The 16,973-nt window shown below is 42.9% G+C and overlaps 1 protein-coding gene across 4 annotated transcripts in view; it reads right to left on the minus strand.

Annotated features, from left to right (window-relative positions):
* RHOT1 (ras homolog family member T1) overlaps positions 1–16,973 on the minus strand; it is a 394,200-nt gene that overhangs the window by 103,633 nt on the left and 273,594 nt on the right. For all 4 annotated transcript variants that reach the window (XM_069199969.1, XM_069199971.1, XM_069199970.1 and 1 more), the window contains exon 17: positions 2,428–2,547. In XM_069199969.1, coding sequence (XP_069056070.1) covers positions 2,428–2,547 — 120 coding nt within the window. The remainder of the gene's footprint in view (positions 1–2,427; positions 2,548–16,973) is intronic.

Raw genomic sequence — 16,973 nt, forward strand, 5'->3', positions numbered from 1 at the left:
GTCGGGCCGACCAGGCCCCGACGGAGGATCGAAAAACTACCCCGAAGGGCACCGGAGCTCTTCGATCTTCGATGCGGTGTGAAATCTAAGTACGCCGATCCCGAACGCAACAATACCGACGAAAATCTTCCGAAATTAGCTAATTTTCCGTTCCGAAACTCGGAGCGACAGGAACACGTCCGAACCCGATGGCGAAAAAAAAACAATCGAAGATGGAGTCGACGCCCATGCGCAATGGAGACAAAAGGAGGAGTCACTCGGTCCCGTGACTCGAAAGACTTCTTCGAATAAAAACAACTTGTAACACTCCGGCCCAACACCAGATGGCGAGCTATTGCAGAACATGCGTATCTACAGCGACAGATGCCATCGAACATAGTGTTATCATAGCAGTGACCAGGAAAGTGAAACCAAAGAAGAATCCCACCATAGTGTCACAATAGTGTCCCTAATATCCTTACATACACTACTAAGCTTCTCCAAGAGAGCAAATAGCAGTGGTAGCCCTAGTCAGCCCTTCTGGTCCCAGGAAGCAAGTCCGACACCATATCTGCGTTCAGAGGTGAAGAAAAGGTCTGTTAGTCTGCTGAAGTCCTCCCAAATAGACGAGGAGGAACTAAAAGGTTTCTGCAGAAACTGCGACAATGTGCAGCATGAGATGGCAAGCTGGCTGGAATGTCCCCTTCACCCTGGTGCAGTCAGTGTGATGTTTTATAATAACCTATCTGTTATTCTAAGAGCTTCCCTGACCACACATATTTTTCTGAGTAGGGTAGACAATGCACGCTTCGGACCGGAAAAACCTGATATATATCAATTACAGCCTTGGGTTCAGCACAGGATGAAAATGTGGTGCAAAGAAATTAATAACAAATTCTGCGTGGAAGGGCAACTGATAAAAGAATGAAAAACATATCCACTAAAATGAAGCTTCACTATAATAATAAAAGGAATACAAGTGAAATGTAACTAGGTGAGAGGACACAGGCCTCCGGCCCACGGTTAAATAATGTGCTAGTGTACATGCTAAAATAACCTCATGAAACTTGTGAGATTGTGTCTAGGTTGCTGTGGACGATTACTCCAAGGTTCCTTCCTGACAAGGGATTATGGGTGTGGGTCTGAGTTCTGCCAGCCACCACTTGGAATCACACAGTGAGGTGTTCTCGCTGAAGATCACTACATCAGTCTTGTCAGTGTTTTGTTTGAGACAGTTGGCCCCACCCAGGTAATGACATCGGTCATGCAGGAGCCGAACTAGTTGGTTGCCCTGGGGGCGTTGTCCAAGAGGAAGAGTATTAGGAGAGTATGAGATGAGATGCATGTTATCTTCCTTAACCTCAATTGGATTATTTGAGGAATCGTAAAGATAAAAGTTTACTCATCAGTGTTGAATTTATGGATAACCAGGCCCGAGAAAGGCAGAGGGAGCGCATCGAACACAGAGTCATTACTGAACATGTCTGAACCCAATGAGGGGAAAAAAACAACTTAAGGGTCGAGTTGATGCCAATGCACATTGTGGACTAAACGAGTCACACACCTTGTGGCTCAAAGCTTCTTCAAAGAAAATCAACTTGTAATGGCCAAGCCCAACACTAGATCGCAAGAATATGCAAAAAAATTGTATTTTCAGCCACTCATGATACCATCATAACATTACAGTCTGGGATTCATTACAATACCTAAGCTGTATAAGATATTGCGATATATTGATTAAATGTGAATTATCCAGTCAAATTGCAAAATAAAATAAAACTTTGCATAGTACAAGTGTGTCCAGCATTCCATTGACAAGACCACACTGACTGCCAGTAAACTAGGCCAGGCAGTGGTTTGACCTTAACTCCATTTTCAACATTATAATTCTGGTTATGGCTTATTTTGTTGTAGCCACCTCACTGGGTGATGCCCAACACAGCTATTTACTAATCTTAGTGACAAAAAGTGGCATAGCGGACATCAAAATGATGGCACATCTTATCTGCCACTGACTCGAACCCCACAATGTGGCATATTTTAGTAGTACCTTCTCATAATTTTATCTAGAGGAAAGCATTTATAGATCATCCCCTTCAGAGCTACAAACCAACTAAGAAGACTTAGATGGTCACACTACAGTAAACCTATACAACATTAAGCATGCAAAACCACTGTTTTTTATCAAAAGACATTGATCTTTGTGAGTCAACTTAACGGTACCACAGCCGCCTCACTATATCAACATCCATCCTGAGAAACAATATTCCTCTAGCCACAATGAACTTCTTTGCCAGATCAACCTTCGAAAGGTTGATCTGGCAGCAAACAGCCCCTACGAAGCTGGCGTTCTGATTTCATAACTGTACTTGTGTAGCTTATGGTGATACAGTTGATTTTACATTCTGAAAAGGCAATTTTGCAAAATACGTAATACAAAACACAAACCTTAAAAATTCTGGCACAATATTTAAATGATCCAGGATTGCTAGTATCATACACAAGGCAAACTGCATCACACATGACATCAGCTGGAGACAGAAATTCAGAGTCCGGGAGATGATGCAACTAAAGTAAAACAAAAAGCAAAAACACATACATAAATAAATACAACACCTTGAGATAGGAGCCCTATAATTTCAGGTGACAACACTCAAGTTAAAATGTCTAGGATCACGTATTTGTCATTGAGGATCTTAAAAGATATACCCCAGCAGTACATTACTCAAACTCTTCCCAGCATGAACAGTATCCAAGAATATTTGACAAATTCAGCATCTAAGTAATCATTAAAAACGATGTCGATGCTTAGAGCATCTTTTACCGAGATGCCCAGCGATTCTTTGGTTCCTTCCTAGGGGTCTGACAAATAATCCATCAGGGCTGCACAATATTCTGAGAATTAATGCAAGGATTTCCATCATTCAGTAAATTATACCTTTGAAAAAGATGAGTTACATGCCTGTAAAATGAGTTGTCCATCATGGGTAACCTTATAAGATTCATGAACACTGAATGCTCTATTCAAGTGCAGGATCCACAAATTAACTTTTTAACTGAGAAAAAGGCTCTCCCATTAATTCAAAACAAAGTCTATCTATTGTTATTATTTATAAATCCACACCCATTCGAACATAAAAAAAAAAAAAAAAAAAAAAAAAAAGGCTTAGGGAGCACATACTGCAGACAAAGGGCATGATTACAACTTTGGAGGAGGTGTTAATCCGTCCCAAAAGTGACGGAAAAGTGACGGATATACCACCAGCCGTATTACGAGTCCATTATATCCTACTGAACTGGTAATACGGCTGGTGGTATATCCGTCACTTTTGGGACGGATTAACACCTCCTCCAAAGTTGTAATCAGGCCCATTATTCTCTATCTCATCCTCCCTTTCTGAGAGAGTAAAAAAAAACACCATTGACTTAGGCAATGAACGTCACAGCCCTCTACTACATAAATTAGCAGTGGCTTTCTCCAACATCGTGGCTGAAAACAAGTCAATCAACTGAAAGTGTGGTAGCTAGGCTGATGCACAGGTACTACAGCTGAAGGACAGACAAATTTAAGTGGAGAAAAAGACAGGGGATATCAGCCTCCTAAGAAGTGACTTGCAGAAAATCTCAAAAGAGGACTATTCAATACTTTGATTAACAAATTAGGACCCATCATCAAACCTTTAGTGAAATATTAATGGAGATGCCACTTACACAGTGTATTAACCTGTAAAGAAGTAGGTCCAAGTTCTGATTTTCTTGGTAAATTCCAGAGAAACAACGAAAATAGTCTTAAATTACTGTGCACCTTAGACTAATCATAACTAATGTAGTTGCTTTATGGGGAAATCAAGTGACACGGTTTTGGAGTAGAACTGGTTCAACCTCATGTTTGAAGATTTGTAATCAATTCCATACACCATAAAATATGCAAATGAACCTTGACGATCATGTGGGTTTTTCGTGAGAGACTCCCCAGTGTTTCCTACCAATGACAGGCCCAAGCGGTTTGTACTTCCTGACCTGCTCTTGCAAGAGACCTGTGGAAGAAAAACTTTTAAAGGTTGAGTTTGTTATAAACAGCTGCTATTTAGTTTACTACAACTCTAGATCAGGCATCTCCAACGAGTATTTCGTGAGCTACTGGCAGCTCTCCAGCTACCTGTGAGTAGCTCTCCTGTGTGTAGCTAACCCTACTAAATTAGAAGCTTTTGATTGGTTGAATTAATATATGAATATCAAAACTGACAGTGTATTTGAGGTGAAAATGTATTTATTTTCAAATCCCATGAGATGATATTGGAAGGGAGGTGGCTGAATTTCCAAAATATATTTAAAGCTGATATTTGAGTTATAAGTCATGTGACACTGATCAGTCTTTTTACAAATGTTTTTATCTTGCTACCAGAGGCACTGCAATTATGGTAGTTACGTATTACCCATGTAGAGGCATTCCATATTGGCTAAGCCTTTTTGCATTACGGCTGGCAACCATGCCTGATGCGCTGAGATGATCGCTGGTAGTAACATTGCATATGGTGGTCACACATGTAATGTTATCTGATGAAGACACTATTACAATATTAATAATAGTAGCTCTCGATGCTTTTTATTGAACATAAGTAGCTCTTGCTTCAGAAATGTTTGGAGACCCCTGCTGTAGATATTTTATCAATGATATATTTAATGACTATTTCTAAGAACGTTTTGATTAATAAGTACATCCCTTTATGCTTTTCAGTGATCACAGGTAACTCGTGAGAGGTTTGCAGGAGCTTTCTTTGAAATATGATTGCTTGACATGATTGTCAACTTCTATTTACAGAGCACCACATCCTTTTTTCTCATTATACACTTGCAGGTGAACAGAGAAGGATGTTTTTCCCTACTTGCAGTCTTTTTTTGTTATTTTTTACTATATGGTATTGTGAAAATGGTATCAGGAGAAGAGAGAGCAAGGAGGGGAGATAGAACATCTTGCAAAAGGAAGATAACCTTTAGAGTGGCAATTCTTCCAACTACCACCAGGCAAAAAAAAGATTTCCCCAAAGAATGTGATCGGCATTTTATGCAAAAAATCTTTTTCTAGAGGGACCAACAAAAAGTAATGTCCTGGGACAACTGGGATTGGTGCCACCTTCGCACCATCCATCCAAAACACATGGCTTGAGCAGAACTTCAAAAGGATGCAGAAGAAGCATCAACACCTGGAGCTTCTCTGCTTCCTGCACAGGGACAACAAGCATGTACACAAGTGGTGCAGCAGGAGAGTGATGTAATCCTGGAGTATAAAAACACTTGCTTTACTACTCCTGCTGCAGCCTTATAGTTTTCTCTGGAGAGATGAGCACCCATGTGCACAGCAGATTTTTTATGGAACACAAGTGCTCTAAGAAGCAGTATTGTTTTCCTCTTTTTGGCTTGTCTCCAATTTTCTCAACACTTTTTATGCCACTTTAACAAATGAAAAAAAATGAAAATGAAAAAACAAAAATAAAAATCACAAAAACTTAAAGCACACAAAAAGGTACGTTTTAGAACCACCTTTTTGGTTAAAGAAAGACAAAGAATGTTTTCTATTCTATTTATGTATGTGTGTCTTGATAAGTGCATGTATGTCACTGTATGCATCTGTGCCAGAGTTTGTTACAGACTGCCAGCCAATAAGAGAGTGAACTCCCACAAGATTTCGCAACAACTTTTCGTTCCCACAAGAACGAGACAGCTGATGGGGAAAAACGTACAGCATGTTAACTGTCTGTGTAGTTTTTTTTCAGCTTGAGGAATTTTCCAGATTCATATTCTGCGCATTATTCCGCCATCTAGTGGTTGGATGCAGAATTGTCCCTACATTTTCTAGTCCATATTTCTGTGTTTTTTGTTGTTGGTGGGCGTCGAAGAACCTCCATCTGGTGTCCCATTGCGACACCGTCAAGCTTCCTGCGGAAGCTCCAAACTTTGGTCACCAACTTCAGATTCCATTTTTTTTTTTTTGCTATGTTGTTACCTCCTTTCATCTTCTTGGCAGAGGTGAGTAGGTTGCTTGTGAATCCAGAAAATTCTTCAAGCAGCAAAACTGCACCGACAGATAAGACACTATGGCCCTCATTATGACACTGCCAGTAAAAAACACTTACCGCTGCGGGGACGGCCGCGGCTTCCAGCCGTACGCTGTGTTATGACCACAGCCGGATTTCTGCCAGAAGAATGGCGGAAATCCAGCTGTGGCCAGTAAGGTGGCGCTGCTGCCCATAATATGGCCTGGCGGTGTTCTGCTGGCAGCAGCGCCCCGTCCAGTCTCCTGCCAGAGGACCCCCTGAACACAGGTAAGTGGGTGCTCCCACAGGGGAGGGGTTGGGGGTGAGGGTGTTGTGTGTGCGTGCATGCGGGTGTATGTTCCGTGTTGAAAGTGCGTGCATGTATGGATGTGTGAGTGCGTGTATGGTGTGTTCTATGAATCTGTGTCTGTATGAAAGTGTGTGCGGATGTGTCTGTGAATGGATGTATGCATGCGTGGATGCATGTGGGAATGTGTGTGTATGTGTGTGTGTGTGCAGGGGGCGTGAATGTAGGGGGGGTTTGGAGAGGAAGGGAGGGGTGGGGGTATCAGGAGAGGTGGGTGGGGGTTGGGTAGACCGATCAGTGACATGGAAGGGATTTCCTGTCACTGATGGTGCCTACCGCCATGGTTTTGTGACGGTAAGGAAGCCACGGAAACCATGGCAGTAGGTGGGGTCATGATCATGCAGGCGGTACAGTGACGGCCCCGGGCTGGAGATTGATATCTCCAACCCGGCAGCTGTTACCGCCGTGGCGGTTGGTGAGGTACATTGGCGGTTTGTCTTTTGTAAAGGTTCGAAAGGTTTCTTCATCAACTGTGAGAGAACTACATTCAAGTTCCACGTGGGTGCAGGTACCTTTCTTGCTGGAGGAATCCGCTAGCGACACTAAGAACCTCTTTATTAGTGGTGATGTGAAGAAACTTCTACCCATGTGGCCCCTTGTGTATGCCACTATTGCTGCTAAATGTACTTTTAAAGATGCATATGTCAGCTTGAAATCAAAATGTGTTAAATATTTTAGCAGTTTTTCCCTTGTATTTTTTCTTAACCGTCCCTCTTTAAAACACCATAGCAAGTATTGTTTCCATTTAGCCATATATCACTTCCTAGCTGTTGGCTTTATTACCACTCTTAGGATAGCAATCGTATTCTCCAGCAGTTTCAGATGAGCGACTTCTAGGTCCTCAGGAGCCATGCTGCCAGGCTCAAAGGCTATGGTTCTGGGTGTATTACCCTTCCTTCTTCCATTGACAATAGATCTTGTCTGTTTGACAGTTTGTGAATTCTTCCCTGCACTAATTCCTTCAGCTTTGAGAACCATGAATGTCTCACCCATTGCGGGGCAATTAGTGTTAATGTCATACAGCTGATTTTGCATTTGCTGATCACCCTGTGTAGCAGTGGTATTGGGGGAAAGTGTATGCAACTATCCCTAAGCAGTCTATCAACAGTGCATACCATACGGATTGGTGGTATGCTTGTCTGGAGACAAAGCTTTGGCATTTTGCTTTCTGAGCTGTAGCCAACAGCTCTATTTCTGGAGTTCTCAATTCGTGACAGATCTTCTTGAGTATTGTTTGGTTCAGTTCGTCGGACCATGAGGCTTGTTTGCATCAACATTGTCTTTTCCTGGCAGATGAACTACTAAGATTTTCATTTTTCTTAGGATCGTCTATTTCCATAGCTCTTGTGCTAACTTTCATAGGGGCAAGAATTGTGTGCCTCCCTGTTTGTTGATGTCAAACATATTGGTTATAATGTCCATTTGGATCAATATTGTGTTTCCCCAAAAGCTCTTTCTGAAATGTTTTTAAGGCTAGGAACACTGCCTTTAGTTCCAGGATGTTGATAAGCTGTACTACATCCTGTACTTTCCAGGCTCCTCACACCTTGAGTTTGTCCATGTGAGCTCCCCATCCCATATGTGAAGTGTCTTGTAACTGGCACTGTCAGAGTTGGTTGCGCAAATGTTATCCCTTGGGTTACATGCGACATGTTCCAACATGCTATCTCCTCTTCTACCTTCTGCATGAAAACCCCTAGATCTTCCCAACTCCCGGTTACCTGTGACCATTGATTTTGCAGCCATTCCTGTAATGGTCTCATTTTAAGTCTTGCATATGGGATCAAAGGATACAAGATGCAATCATTCCCAGCAACTTCCCCACTGCCAGAAAATGCCCATTCTGGTAAAGTAGTGTTTTCTTCAACAGTAAATCTGTTCTCTTCTCTCTGAAATACACTTGATTGAGTTGATCCTTGCTCCCAGAAACATCTTCTATTGTTCTGGAGATTATTTCTACACGTTTAATGAGAAACCCAAAGTGTATAGTGTTCTCATAACTTGCTGTATGGCCTTTCTGCACTTGTTGTGTGAGTTTAATCTTATCAGCCAGTCGTCTAGGTAGGGATAGACGTGCACACCTTGTCTCCAGAAGGGTGCTGCAACTGCTGCTAGGCACTTTGTGAATACACTTGCTGCTGCCACCCCTCCCCTGCGGTGACATCTAATGACGTCAGCATGCAGCGCGTGCTCAGGTCATCAGAGGTCCTATAGCACTCATGCTGCAGGAATGCCCACTAGACACCAGGTTTTTTTTGTTTTTTTAAATTGTGATTAGGAAGTCTCGCTCCCCTTTGGGGGGGATTATGTTGGCCATTTCTGCTCCCCTTTGGGGGCAGATGGGCCATTAAATTTTTTTATGCCGATCTGCCCCCAAGGGGGCAGAAACCCACTAGACACCAGGGAATTGTTTATAAAATTATTTTGGTGATTGGGGGTTGGCCCAAGGGTCGCTACCCTTTGGGAGCAATAAGTTTAGGCTGTTCTTGCCCCATTGGGGGCAAATTGGCCATATTTTTAGGCTGATCTGCACCCAACAGGGGAAGAAACCTACAACACATAAGGGATATATATGTTTTTGTTTATTTTACATAAGGGGAGGGGCCCCCATGGGGGCATTATACATTAGGCCATTTCTGACCCTCTTGGGGGCAGATCGGTCTATTTTAATTTGGTCCATTTGTCACCCCCAGGGGGGCAAATGGGGGGGGGGGGGGGGAGGGAGAAAGCCCAGTAGATACCAGGCAATTAAAAAAAAAAATAGAGGGGTGGGGACCACCAACCACTATGAGCATGGTTATGCCCATCCACCCCAAGTGAAGGGGGTAACAGTCTTTCAGCCTCCCTGCAAACTAAAGCACCTTATCCCAATGGCACGCAAGAGGACGTTTGCCTCTTTTTGAGTTTTGATTTGAGAGCTTGGCTAACTCCTAATATCATCCAACTTGGAATGATGAGTGGCTGCACTTTTTGGACTTTGGTACGCTGCCACCTAGAAAAACCTACCTGACCTAGACACATCCGAATACTAAACATCTGGGTGAGTCCAGGGTTGTGTGCTTCACATGCACCCCACACCATTTTCTTACCCACAATGCCCTGCAAACTTCCAACTTTGCTTGAAATCACACCTTTTCCCTACATTTTTGTGACAGAACCTTTGGGAAATCTGCAGGAATCCACAATTGTTGCATCTACACAGATAAGAATTCTGCCTCGCTTGTCAGCCTAAAAGTGTTTGAAAAAAAAAGCCCTTTTGGCACCACTTTGGATCCCCCTCAATTTCTACATGTTTTTGGCCCCTCCCTGTCAAGGCACTTGGCCCACCTATACAAGTGAGGTATAATTTTTGGGAGACCCTGGGAGCGCAGGGCGGTAGGAAATTTGTGCCGGTGTGGTGATCCTGCACAGAATTTTTTGAATTTTTTTTTAGCTAAATTTGAGGTTTACAGGGGATTCTGGCAAGAAAACGCTGGGGGATGCACGCAAATCACACCTCCCTAGACTCATTCGTCAGAAATATGTGGGTTTGGTAGGTTTTCCATAGATGGCTGCTGAGCCCAGGACTAAAAACGCAGGTGCCCTCCTAGCAAAAACAGGTAGTTTTGTAATAGATAATTTTGATGTGTTCGTGTTGTGTTTTGGGCCCCTCCCTGTCGTGGGTACTAGGCCTACCCACACAAATGAGGTACCATTTTTATCGGGAGACTTGTGAAAATGCTGGGTGGAAGTATGTTTGTGGTTCCCCTCGACTTCCAGACCTTTGCAGCACTGACATTTGAAAAAAAAAGTGTTTTGAGTCATATTTTGAGGTTTGCAAAGGATTCTGGGTGACAGAACCCAGTCAGAGCTCCATGGGTCACCGCACCTTGGATTCCTCTAGGTGTGTAATTTCCAAAAATGTAGAGAGTTGCTAGGTTTCCATAGGTGCCGGCTGAGCTAGAGGCCAAAATCCACAGCTAGGCACTTTGCAAAAAACACGTCTGTTTTCACTGGAAAAATTTGATGTGTCCATGTTGCGTTTTGGGGCGTTTCCTGTCGCAGGCACTAGGCCTACCCAACACGAGTGAGGTGCCATTTTTATAAGGACACTTGTAGGAACAAAGAATAGAAGAACAAGTGTTATTGCCAATTGTCTTTCTCTACATTTTTGCCTTCCAAATGTAATACAGTGTGTAAGAAAGAAGTCATTTTGAGCACTGGCCTCTAATTCACATGCTAGTATTGGGACCCCCCCGAATTCAGAGATGTGAAAATAACCACTGCTTCTAAACTCCGTATACATATGTTTCCTAGATACCCATTGCAAGGTGCAGCTCATTTACTGGCTCTGGGTGCCTTGGGTTCTTGGTGAACCTACAAGCCCTATATATTCCAGCAACCAGAAGAGTCCAGCAGAGGTAAAGCTATATATTGCTTTAAAAAAAATCTGACATCATTGGAAAAAGTTACAGAAGAAAACGTAGGCAGAAATAGCTGTTTTGTTCAACTCAATTTCAATATATTTTATTTTAACTGTTTTTTATAGGAAAACCTTGAAGGATCTACACAAATGACCCCTTGCTGAATTCAGAATTGTGTCTACTTTTTAGAAATGTTTAACTTCACATTGGTTTCACACCTATTTCTGTCAATAACTGGAAGGAGGCTGAAAGCACAAAAAATAGTAACAAGCATTTGCAATCCAATGGGTCTCGCACTAGCTTGACTTAGAGCTATTAGAGTTGTAAAGTCCTAACCAGACTTTAATTGCTACATAAAATAAAAATGAAAAATACAGTTTTACATAAGCAAGCTGATTTAAAGCGCCACGCCATGAGCATGCAGTCAAACGTATCGCAAATGTCAAGCGAGATTGCGCTGCGTAGGGGAATAAAAAGTAGTCCAGAAACCATGCTGAAACATGGAGCCTCGTATGTCTTCAGTAGTTGGCCGGTGCGCTCAAGGAGGGCTAAACCCCGGAAAAGGCACGACGTATGCATGCCTTTCACAAATGAAATCAAGCAAACTTTAAAAGGCAAGGTCATTAACCAACTAAACTGATGGGCGTGGATAAAAGCCCACAGATAGATTACAGCAGGCTAGAGCACTTGTGCACTCGACCCTAAAAAATAGGGTATGCCCAGTAAAATGCCAAAACTGTGTTGAAAAATGTGGTTTTCTGATTCAAGTCTGTCTGTTCCTGAAAGCTGGGAAGATGGTAATATAAGCACCACAAACCCTTTGTAGATGCCATTTGCAGGGGAAAAAACACATGCTTTCTTCTGCAGCACTTTTTACCCCAATTCCCCCCACCCTCTCCCCCACAAAAACACACTGTAGCTGTTTTTTTGGAAAATTTCTTGGTCTCCCCCAGGAGAACCCACAAACTCTGGGTACCTTTAGAACCCCAGAAAGCTGAAAACAAAGGACACAAATTTGGCAGGGATAGCTTAGGTGGACACAAAGTTATGAGTGCCTAAGGCCCAGAATCGGCCGAAGTGATACGTCTACCTTTGGGATTAGGAAATATGTAGAGTAGTTTCCTTTGTTGATTGCTAATCTTGTTACTGTTTCTATAGCATATTTTTCCAACAACTTCTTGAGTAGACGGGATGTTTCCTCCTTTGAATGGATCTTTCTTCTTGGCCCCATGGATGTAGGGGTCTTGTTTAATCCAACGTAAAATCCATTATGTATAATGTTTGAAATCAATTTGTCTGATGTGATCTTTCTCCACACCTGAAAGATTTTTTTTAATTTGCCTACCACTGGCGTTGTGTGTAGAAGTAGTTGGTCATTGATTTTTACACTCACTTATGTTGTTCATTAGTGTTTGGTGACTGTTGGTAAGTCACTTATTTGAGAGTGTTGATGCTTCCCTTTCTGGTAGTCTTCTTCCACATATTTGACCCCAGTAAGACTGCCTTTCTTGCTGGAATTGCCAACTCTGCTGGAGTTGAGTTGCTTCCTTGGTACTTTTGGTGAGATGTCTCAGATTGGAAGCTGCCCCTTCCTGTCACCCTTCGCATACTCCCTCTAAACTGCAGCACTCCCACAGACTTGGCTGTCTCATTGCCTTTCTTCAGCTTGTTTAGAGTTTTGTTGACTGCGCTTCCAAATGGTTGTTCCTCACTGAAAGGGGCATTAAAAATGTTCGCTTGTACCTCTGGCTTCAACTCCAAAATTCTAAGCCAGGAATGGCAGCGTAGGGCGAGGCCTATCATCATTTGTCTGCTAGATGTGTCTGCCGCATCCAGTGACTACTTTAGGCACGTGCTGGCGATGTTCTTGCCGTCTTGCCCTGTAGGCAGGATCTTTTGAGAACTTACACTTTAGCCCTGCCCTTGGAGTAACAGCCTGGCATGCAGTCTGTTCTTTAAAGGCCTCCCTTCCCTGGTCCAAAAGACATGGGAGCATGGGAAAAAATGGACTCCTGGATTGTGTGGGCAGAAGAGTTTCCAGCAGGAAACAAGACTGTAGTTTCTCTTCTTCCAGTTGGACAACATATCTGTCTGCTGCCTTCTTCATCATCTGGTTGTAGATGCCAATGACATCTGGAGGTGATGGCTAGCTGTCTACCCTTTCCCTCTGGCGGGCCTGTTTCCATGTCTTGCCAATGAGTCTCTGTGTATTCAGATCCCTCTGACCCCTGATACACTCCTGCCATCTGTTCCTCCTCCTCTTAATAGAAGAGTTCCTCCTCCTTGTTGTGAAGAGACCCTGGTGATAGTGTAGGCTCAATTTCCTCAAAGCTTTTCTCTACCTGATCCTTCCGTGTCGAAGCTTTCCTCTGGATTCAAACCTCCTTCAGACTTTCATCGAACTCCTAGTCTTTCTGGAGCAGAACTGTCATTTTAGCCTCAACGTGTCGCTTGCCAAGCTTTGATGCTCTGGTCGCGACTTTACATGCTTCAATGTCAAAATGTTCTATCCTCGTCTATCCTTCGACTTCAAATGGATTTTAATTAGGTCTGCGTTTCTATACAAACAGCTTTTTTTTGGTTTGGTTATAATTTTGGTGCCATTTGATAAATCTTTACAAAAAAAATGCTTGTTCATCTCAGCTCATTCCTGAAAAGATTTGGGGGGGATTTATCAAATGCGGGCTTCCAAAATCAAATTTCCCCATTCATTTTCCATAGATTTTTTTTAAGGAGCACTAAACTGTTGATGGGAATTACACCAAATTTTTAGGATCTAGACCCTGCTCCAGAAAGCTTGCTTTTTGTGATTTGGTGTAAACCTGTTCAGTAGTCTGTGAAATATTAAGGGACAAATATATGTATGTCTATCTCGAAAATAGTCCATCAAACCAAATTTTGCAAAAGAGAGCATTCTGATTGGCCCAGGGGCTTTTTTTCCCCATTGAGACCGTTTGCTCCCAGAGCGAGCGTTCTGAGCGTTCTGATTCGCTGCCTGCAATATGGAGAAAAATGTTGAAGGCAGCCATTACAGTACTCTGGGAGTTAGACCCCTGTCCTGTGTTTACATATAAAAAAATATTTCGGGGGCAGGGTAGGAATACCCTGACCCCGATCCTGCAAGAGATTCAGGGCATGTAAAAAAACAACGAAAAAACTGAAATGGCAGCACGCAGAGGTCATAAAAATCCAAGGGAAGTGGGGTGCGCTGCCCCTCTCCCAGAGCCTCATAAAGGCCCTGGGGACCCCATGCTCCAGGGTTAAACAAAACCAAAGGGGGTGCGCAGCCCCGCTCTTTAGACCCTGGAGACACCTTCCCCCGGAGACACTTCTTTAAAAAACAAAAAATAAAAGGAGAGGGGGTGGGGGGAGAGTTGTACGGAGGCCCCCAATCTCCCCTCCCTGAGCCTGCAAAAAGCCCCAGGACTAGCTCATATACTGTGTTCTACAGAGCTCACCCCTGGGACACAGTAGTTTCCCTGCCCAAACATGTATGGTCCCCCCTGGCCGGAGCATTTTTAAATCTCCTGTTGGCTGGGTGCAGAAATGCATTCCCTGCTAGCAGGAATGTGGGCAGGGAAGGCATGTCTGCTTCCACTCAGTAGGAGCTTTAAAAATGCTCTGGCCAGGTGGAAGCAGACTTTGTTTCCCTGCCTGTGCCCTTTTTTGGCAGGAAAACTCACATTGCTCCCAACTGACCAGAGCACAGAAAAACAGCTGCTCCAGCCAGGCACGAGCAATGCCTGCTCTCACAGCACCCACGATGGGTGCATGCGAGAAGCCGGCTGGAGTCATGGATGTTTCTGGGGTTCTTCCTCTCCCCCCCCTTCCCCCCTTCCTGCCCCCCTCGACCCCTCCCTGGGGCCTCCAACACACTGTTTTGGTGGATAACCAGGGTGGGTACCGGGGCACCGATCACAGCAGCTTACTATAAGCCATGAGCGTCAATTCAACAAAATTGCCAGGGGTAGTAGAAGTGACATCACACACCCATTTTGACCTTCAATTCCACTCACACGCATATGCTCACTCACCCTCAAGCACACACACACACACACAACATACATTTAAAAGCAATTTTTGTTTACCTCATCTAAGAGGGAAGGTCTAATCCAGATAATTGTACTCCATTTTTTATTACACTAATAATAGTGAATAATTAAACATTCACTATCAATCTAATAAAAAAATGAAAAAACAAAGAGAAAGGAGCCACAACCGAAGTCCATAACGGCGTGCTGTCACTGGTTTTCTGACACTGCTTTTGCCACCTCTGAAGCCAGGAGTCACAAAGACAGTGCGAGGGGTTGCAAGCGGCAAGGCAGGGGGTCACAACTGCGACCCCTAAATGACATTCATGCTATAAGGCACAGAATCATGAGGCGAGCCCAATAAACCCCTAGTGATTAGTGTGCAGAGGCCGTCGGTCTAGTTACTGGTGCGGATTGCACTCCCGGAATCTCTGGTGAGTCTTCCTCTCCTGTCACCACATGACTGCGACTGCTGAGTCACAGTGCCGTGGAGTGGCTGAAAACAATCGGAGAGGCACAGTGCGTCAACAGTTGTGAAACCTAGCAATAATTCACAACAGAGGTGGGCTTGTAGATTTCAGTACATGCAAGAAACGCATCAACCCAAAGAACAATGAAATAAGAAAAGCCCAATTAAAAAGCAGCATGACTCGATTGACCCTATGGAGGGCGCCTGTTGTCTAAAAGCCGCAGGCTTTAATAAAAGTATACAGTCACAGAGTTCTGAAATTCAACAGCATGAAAACAGGGCATGTCATCACAGTCTGTAAGTATGCTTTATTGTTAATTACATTCTGTAAAGTAGTAAGAAAATATGTGAAAAAACATGGTCTTTGCTTCTTTATGCATCAAGCAACAAGGGTGGGAAAGAAAAAAAGGAAGAATAAACTAAATTTTCTTAGCGACATTTCCACCTCAAAATGCAACTGGATTAATCAGAAACCATTCAGGCAGTTATAATAAAATACCAAACTTATGTTTGAAAAACCAAATATTTTCTCGTGCCATGCAGTGTGGAGGACAAATTATTTTGTTATTGTCTGTATGTTAAATTATTCCATCATCTCTTTATATATGTTGCATATGGCATTATCCAGTTTTTTCTGTGATATAATTGACCTTAACAAAGTTTTCCATCGGTGGAGTCTAATGAAGTTTCTCTCGGCCTCAAAGAAGATAGTGGAATAACTAAGATGACCTGTTGTAGGCCCTAAACCGGTGTTTAAAAAGCTGTCTCTTTTTAAAGCATTTTTTCAAAGTATTGCTGTAAGTTCTGGCCTTGGAGAGTACTTAAACATACTTGATAATACAGTTAACTGAGGTGAGGGTAGCAAATGGTCATTTTCTTGGTAGCGAACAATGGTGCCTTGTGAATGTCTCTGTGCCCATTTTTGAGGTTTAAATCCATGCCGTCATTCTCTACAATACGCCTAGTCTTTTGAAAGACAAAGCTCATTGAATTTTAAAGTGTATGATTAATGTATCATGCTGTAAGGAAGTCATCATTCCTCTATTACCTCAACTAAACGTTGACTGCCCACAGTTGATACTCTTTTTTTGAGCTGTTTAAAGACTTAGTGAATTGGAATTTAGGAGCAGCTTAGACAATGGGACACCAATAAGTATCTGTTGTACTTGGCCCTCAATGCAGGGTCACCTCAAAAATGTTCACCTTCTCCCGTCCTGTTTTCCAAGCCTGTTTTTGTTGGCCATTAGGACTCTGTGCACTTTGCCACTGATAACCAGTGGTAAAGTGCTTTCTTCTTTGCACATGGTAAAGCTGGATTACATCCAATTAGCACATTTTATTTACTTATAAGTCCCTTGTAAAATGGTACTACATGTCGACAGGACTTGTAAATTAAATGCCACTAGTGGGCCTGCAGCACTTATTGTGCCATACACATAAGTAGCCCTTTCCAACAAGTGCAGTTTTAAGCTGACAGTTCAACCTGACAAAATACAACTTTTGCCAGACCTAAACCTTCATTTTTAATTCATATGTCACCCCCAGGGTAGGCCCTAAACAGCCGATAGTGTGGGGTGTAATTTATTTAGAATTTTGCCCAGGCGGTTTTAAGTTTTACATGTCCTGTAGTGAAAAGCTCTTAAATTGTAACATTATGTTACCTTATTACTTTTAATAAGTGATAATTTC

This window comes from Pleurodeles waltl, chromosome 7 (genome assembly GCF_031143425.1).
Source record: "Pleurodeles waltl isolate 20211129_DDA chromosome 7, aPleWal1.hap1.20221129, whole genome shotgun sequence".
Taxonomy (NCBI): Eukaryota; Metazoa; Chordata; class Amphibia; order Caudata; family Salamandridae; genus Pleurodeles; species Pleurodeles waltl.